Source organism: Poecilia reticulata, linkage group LG9 (genome assembly GCF_000633615.1).
Source record: "Poecilia reticulata strain Guanapo linkage group LG9, Guppy_female_1.0+MT, whole genome shotgun sequence".
Taxonomy (NCBI): Eukaryota; Metazoa; Chordata; class Actinopteri; order Cyprinodontiformes; family Poeciliidae; genus Poecilia; species Poecilia reticulata.
Window position 1 is genome coordinate 424,015 of NC_024339.1, and position 7,562 is coordinate 431,576.

Consider the following 7,562-nt stretch of genomic DNA (forward strand, 5'->3'; position numbering starts at 1 on the left):
TGTTTTCCCCATGTCCTCGTGCACATTGCAGGCCATGCCCTGCGTGACCAGCGAGCGCGTGGCTCTGTGCGCGGGCTGCGGCAGGAAGATCGCGGATCGCTACTACCTGCTGGCCGTGGACAAGCAGTGGCACATGCGCTGCCTCAAATGCTGCGAGTGTAAACTCAATCTGGAGTCCGAGCTCACCTGCTTCAGCAAGGACGGCAGCATCTACTGCAAGGAGGACTACTACAGGTAGGAGGGAGGGGGTCATGGAGAGAGAGCGCCGAGTTTRGAGCAAGGAAGCTTAGAAAGAGCTGCATGTGCTTGATTTGCTTGATGCTTTTTAGYGTTAATTATAGTCAATTTAGTGTTCGAGTGGYGGGTCATCAACACGCTGCAGAGGGGAATATACCAGTCAGTGCATGTCTGCAGAATTTGACACTGACTCAAACTCTGCTGATCTCTCTCTTTGTGAAAGTTAAAATTAAGTGACGCGAAAACGAAATAAAATTTTAAAAAAAATCGAACTGCTTGGAAATTAAAACTGGGTCAATTTGGGGAGACAAAAATGACTAGAAATTATAAACGCGATTGTTTTGAAAGCTCCGCTGAGACATTCACTCAGAATATTTCAGAGCAKATCAGGTGAAGAGTTCTTAAAAAATACGAGAAGGCTGCAGTTTATTATTAATGAGGGACCCATTCGGAAGTGGCGATGTGTGAGAACATCACGGATAAATCTGAATTAAATTGATATTAGCAAAAACTYGACTCGATTCTAACTTTGCAGTTTATGTTGAGAATTCCTCCCGGCTGGGAGTTGGGGTCACGGGGGTCACCGGGGTCGCGTTCTGCCGCTCATGGACTCTGTTTTGTCCGCAGAAGATTTTCAGTGCAGAGGTGCGCGCGCTGCCACCTGGGCATCTCTGCCTCGGAGATGGTGATGCGCGCGCGGGACCTGGTCTACCACCTGAACTGCTTCACGTGCACCACGTGCAGCAAGATGCTGACCACCGGGGACCACTTCGGCATGAAGGACAGCCTGGTGTACTGCCGCCTGCACTTTGAGACTCTCATTCAGGGAGAATACCAGACTCACTTTAACCACGCGGACGTTGTAGCGCACAAGGGCCTGGGCCCGGCCAACGCGCTGGGACTATCCTACTTTAACGGCGTGGGCACGGTGCAGAAGGGCCGGCCCAGGAAGAGGAAGAGCCCGGGGCCTGGGGCCGAGCTGGCTGCATACAACGCGGGTAAGAAAACAGTCTGCGAAATGTTTGTGTGGGCATGAAGAGGGGAGACCACTGATTTTTCTTTCTTTCTTCTTTTTTTTGTCTTTACTACACTATTAATGCTTTAACTTTCAGAACTAAAACGCAGAGATAAACATAAGACTTGACTCAATAATAATAATAATAATAATAATAATAATAATAATAATAATAATAATAATAATAATAATAATATAGAAATAATAACAAAAAAAACATTCATACAGTTTAACACTTCCAAAAATAATTTGCAAGTGTTAAACTATTTTGGAATAAAGTATAAGTGGTTATTTTTTTTCTACAGAGCTGAAAGCATAAAACCTCAAATTTAATTTAAAATAACTAATACAACCACTTGTCCTGCGGTTTAAATGACCACCTCGTGCCCTTTTCACTGAATATAGGAAGTGATGCATGTTCCAATAACCCTCCAGATTAATGTAAAAAAATAAAATATAATAAACTGACAAAAACCACTGTGCATGCCTGTCCCTCTGCATGAAATCTAAATAAAAAATAATTAAAAGTTGGGTCCAAGTGTGCAGACAAAAAAGACAAATCCTTGATCTATATTTGTGGAGAAAAGCGCAGAGAAATATATTTTTATTTAGTTGCTTTTTGCAGTTTGACATAATTGGTCAATTTGAGTATTAAAATTATTTTACAAGTAAAACCTTGGCATGTTCAACTTTTTCATCAGTTAATCAATCAGTTAAATCTCAGCAAATGTTTAGTTTCTGTGTTGTCCTTTTTGCCGCCATACATATGCATTCTGTTCAGGTGTTTTTGTTTTAATTATATTTCTATTTTTTCCCTTTGATTCCTTCTTTTGCATTTGCCCTTTTCCACATGTCAGACTCTATCCAAATCTACAGACCCTAACAATCCCCCTTCTCCTAAACCGTTCCCAACCACACACACTCACACACTAAACACACCCACTTCTGGAGCCTCTTTGCATTGGGCCAAGGCCAGTATGGGTGTGTAGCAGCCAGATCGATGTGATTTGATGGGTTACTCACTGGAAGAGAGAGCAGGCAGCATGCTAACCTCATAACTGCAGCGTTTTCTGGTGTCTCTTACTGCTATATCTTCAGAACATGTGTAACATTTGTGTCAAGATCTGGAGTTAGACAAAACAAAACTACAGCATTAATGACATGTTTTTTTTATTACTATTTTAATTTTGTTCTTTGAGTACATAAGGAGTTTTAACATTACAGCCAGTTTTAGTTAAATAGCTGCAACAAGTGGACAGAGTTTTCTCCTGCTTTGGAAGCAGCAGCTGTTTTTATATTGTCTGTGTATTTCTGCTCCATTAAAAAAAAAAAAAAAAAAACAATCATTAAGCTACTCACACAACAAATCAAACCTGTTTAACTTTGGAGCAAACTTGTGCTATAAGAAGATGACTGAGGAGCAATGAGAAAGAAGAAGTAGTGCGCCCTCTCCTGTTTCCTACTAGAAACAGCAGCAAAGCTTAACCTGACTAACCCTAATATGGGGGTTACCCCCCTCAGCGGGCCCCATCAGGTAGCATTGTCTCTGCATTCTGCTGCTGGACCATGAAGTTAGTAGAAAAACAGCATAAAGATGACTGTTTTTTTCCTCCCTTTTTTTTTGGTTCTGTTTTGTTTGTTAAAGCGCCTCAGCATATGCTTTGGCTGGAAAACAACATTTGTTCTGCCTGGTGCGTATGGGCTAATTAAGTAAAGTGTTATTCTGGTGCTTTTCACTCACTTCATATTCATCATTTACAACATTCCGATATTGAACTGTTATGCATGCGGCAACACCTTGAATATTGCCAAGAAATTTGCAGGCTGGGATGAATATACTGTATGTGTGCTGTTGTCTCAGTGGTTGCTGTGTGTTTGGGAGCGGGTGTGCTTGGCCAGGCTACGTTTTCACCTCTCTCCTGGATGAAGAGGCAGAGATACGAGGCACACTGGCCTGTGTGGCAAGGTGGGGAAGGTGAACGACAGCTGGAAGGGGCACGMTTTACATCAGACTCAAGTGAYGAATCAGGGAAATAATAACAGCAAGAAATTGTAATTTTTATCATGCTAAAAATAAAGATAACATACTTTTTAATATTAGAGGCATAGAGATTTTTGAGATTTTTTTCATCTGATAGAGCAAGCACACGAATGTATGTACGACCCCTGTATATATATATATATATATATATATATATATATATACAGAATATACCTTACAAATTTGGAATCTGTTCTTTTATTAGAAGTATTGATGCACTAAAAAGTTGCTTATGCACACCGAGGCTTGTATTATTTGATTACCAGGTTCATGTGAGATTTCAAACTCGATAAGGGTTTGGCATAAAAATGCTAAAGGGTCAAGCTAATAAGCAGCAGAGGAATAAAAACGATAATGACGATGCTGTTCAGCCGACTCAACCTGCMCTCTTACCCTTGTTCCCCACAGCTCTGAGCTGTAATGAGAATGACGGTGAGTCCATAGACCGGGACTCTCAGTACAGCTCCAGTCAGAAGACCAAGCGGATGCGAACATCCTTTAAGCACCACCAGCTGCGAACCATGAAGTCCTACTTCGCCATTAACCACAACCCGGACGCCAAGGACCTGAAGCAGCTTGCCCAGAAGACGGGCCTCACCAAGCGGGTCTTACAGGTAACCCTCGCAACCTCTCRCATCTTGGTTCACACGTTCTGTGACTGAACAGGGAAGGAAACATCACAAAGATGTGATTCACAAATACATAGCATCGTTCTATAAACTCTTGTTTGTTTTATAAAGTTGTGACTCTCTAAATCTCCCAGAAATACACACGTATGACAGGAAATATTGCCCTGAAGGAATTTTCTTTGAATAGACATAGAAAGACAGCATCGTCCTCCGTCTAAACAACGTGAATCTGGATAAGAGGTGAAAGACAAAGAGCGGTCGACCTGAAGAAAAAMCAACTTTATCTGACGGGACCAACGCGMTAAAAAAGTTCATATTTTAACATTTTCCTGCACTAAATAAAAACGAGTGTCAGACCTTAAACAGCCATTGTATGTCGAATGTTTGGAGGGCAACACTGTCCGGAATCTAGAGACTCTGGTACATGGCACAATGGTGAGCTTTGTTAGCAAAATATTGTAGTCATGCCTGAAAGTTTAAATAAAACTCACCTAAAATGATWACTATGATAAAATGTTTAAACATTTTTGTAAATGAATAAAAACAGAAAACTTTGGAAGAAGTAGAAATCTGATCCCATCTGGTTTTAGTCACACTGATAAATGGGACAAACGGGACAGTCAGACTTTTCTCTGGCACTTGAAGGATTTGTTAAGGATTTGTGACTATAAAACTGAATTAGTCTTTGGTTAAAAGACTATAACTAAATTTAAGCACGTGTCAAAATRAACAAACAAACATAGGGCTATAAGAGAATCCCTTTAMACTMACTACAAATTCTTCTTTATTTCCATGGCAAATCAATATGTTATTACGTGATTGCTGCTAATCAGTTATTTCAGAATTTTTCTGAAAAAACAAACCAAACCTTAAACACTGAGCAAGAAAGAATGATCATAGAAATGCAAAAGATGTATTTACAGTTTTATTAATTAGGAAGGTGAAAGCTAATCGTGTGTCTACTTACACAGACTGAAGGCTCCGTCTCTGTTTCTGATTGTGATATAATGCTCTGATGGTGACTGAAGGACAGGGAGGAAAATGTTCTTCAATAGAACACGACACAAGAAAGACGACACAAGAGGGTGTTTGATTTCCACTACGACATGTACTACATGTTATCTGGGGAACTGAGGAAGAAAGAAAAAAGAAAGAAACACAAACGAGTYGTGAATAAAATAAAAATGTGAAAAGGAAAAGGAATATATCCTACTGCCTTAATTAGAGCTTGTAGTCGTTTTGCTTTGATGCATTTTCCTGCCTGTTATTCCGGTTGAAGAGCCTCTCCTGCCACTCGGTTCCCAGGGCTCTGTCATGATTCTGTCGCTAACACGCTCCAACACTCGGCTCAGTGCTCAACTTTGTCTCACTCACTCACRCASKCTGCTTTTTATTACAATTATTTTTTATTAATATGATATTACTACAAATAAATGGTGTAGAAAAACAATAATTGGTGGAGGCTGTTTTCAGTGCTGAGCTGGAGGCCAGTGTCGTTCCTGGGAATGCTCAGGAAAACGGCATAGCAAACATGAGACTAAGAACTGAAATCACAGCTGCTTTTATGCCCACACACTGTAGACGGGTCAATTAGAATTTCCTCACAGGATTGGCGAATAAAGGAAGCCATGGGCTCTGGGTTTTTATGTGCAAACATAAAAGAAGAGGCTGTATTTTTCCTGAGACTAGCCATGAAACGTAAAGGCTTTTTATAACTTTAGTACACAGCACAAGAGCAGCGCAGCTTTGTGTTTTTAAGCTTACTTTTATCCCGGACTCCAGTTAGACCATCAGCAAATAGGCTTTAAAAAGACAAAGAGATATTATGCTCACTGCTGGCTCCAATCAGAGGAAACGGAAACTTCCTCCACAGATCTTCTCGGAATTCTTTTACTTGTAGTTTTATTTTCTGAATGAATTAAGAAAGAAAAACACTGAAACTATAATAATGCATTCAGCAGTTTATAAATGCGCATAAAAATGATTCTGATGCATAGAATCAGTCATGGGAAATTTTCTCACCTGTTCAGCTTGTTTGGTGTGGCGGCTGTAATCATGACATTCTTTTGATTTGGGTTTCATAATTTTTTTTTAAAATAGTGTCCTATATGTTAAGAACAACAGAATTGCAGACATCGGTTTATTAGTTTATGTAAAATGTTTCTCTTCCGTCTCTGTCTCCCAAGATATGGAAGGTTCTTTTCTCAGAAAAAATGCTTTGCGATGTTTACACTGTTCCTTCTCACTCTCAGTTYTCTTTAGAGTTTAAAAAGCTTTCTGTACCGATGGCAGCAAAGCAGCAAGCCAGAAAACTAAAAGAGTGAGCTAAAGGCAATCACAGAATGAGACTGTGCCAAAGCTGTGTGTTGTGATACACACCGAAGTGGTTTCTAAATCCCATCCTTTCACTTCCTGTACCTGCCTAACCCTGTCCACGGTGGAGCGTTAGGAGGCTGGAGGAAGTGATGGGGTCGGTGCTGCCAGTCTAGATGCAGAAGACAGCACACACTCTGCGCAGGCCGCTAACCCTAACCCCTAACCCCTGACACACACACTGCCAAACCCCAGGGTGATTTAAAGTTTCCAGTCAAGCTAAGCGGAATTTGGGGAGAAACAAATCAGACGGAGAACATGGAGACTTCACGCCTGCCAGCTGAGATTTGAACCTAAGACCTTTTCAGTGTGACGCCACAGTTCTAACCATGAGGTCTTTGCTCTCTGTATTGAGATAAACTTAGTCATGTTGTAAAATCTTAGAGAAGCTCTTCTTTTTGATGAAAACCTGAAACATGCTGCTGTACTAACCAGACTTTTCTGATTGATACCGATTTCCATTGTTTTTAGGCCTGACCTCACAAATCAGATTCTGAAAAATATTTCCTTAGATCTACAGCCAGTTTTATTTTTTTAGTTCAACCAGTTGAGGAAAACRTGTCTGATTCAAATTTCTGAGTGATTCACTAGTGAATCTTTACTTAAAGCCTTTTGTTGAATTGAAAATAGGACATTGTAGACCTGCTGCATTTTGTGAATTATGGTGTTTACTGCTAAGTTTTTCCATACATTTATAAACATGTTCTAATGCAAGCTCTGCATTTCTCAGGCTTGGGACTTTTCACATTGAATCTGTGTTAAATCCAAAGGGTGGCTGTCAGGGAGACCTGGTGTTTAAACAAATTAACTTTCTTCTTTTTGGTTTTGGAACAGACCGTTTTAAGTTGTTTTYATCTCTAAGCCAATGATTCCCTGACATGAACCTCACAGCACAGAAAGACTGCTGAAGGTATTATCCAACCWTTGAAGTGGACTTTCATTTCTTCTCATTTTTAAAAGTAACCCGAGTCTTAATAAGTGCTTATTCATGCAAAACAGTCCTCAAAACGGAGAAACTTTAACATATCAAAAACAATATCAAGAAGAGTATTTTCTTCTTGATATTGTTTTTGATATGTTATTCACACCAGGAGGGTGTGAATAAATACATTCTTGAAAAAAAGGAAGTAAAAACAGATAAATTGTAATTTAATTGATCTTTCTCTTAAATTGTTTTATTATATTTTGATATGTGTGTGTCTGATGCCTTCTCAGAAACAAACATTTTGATTTTCAATCTACATTTGCCAGGGCAAAGTATAATTCT

The 7,562-nt window shown here is 39.9% G+C and overlaps 1 protein-coding gene across 1 annotated transcript in view; it reads left to right on the plus strand.

The window, feature by feature from the left end:
- The first annotated feature begins 34 nt into the window (after positions 1-34).
- Positions 35-7,562, plus strand: part of lhx2b (LIM homeobox 2b) — a 9,470-nt gene continuing 1,942 nt past the window's right edge. The window contains exons 1-3 of the mRNA XM_008417365.1: positions 35-234; positions 865-1,235; positions 3,702-3,907. Coding sequence (XP_008415587.1) covers positions 35-234; positions 865-1,235; positions 3,702-3,907 — 777 coding nt within the window. The remainder of the gene's footprint in view (positions 235-864; positions 1,236-3,701; positions 3,908-7,562) is intronic.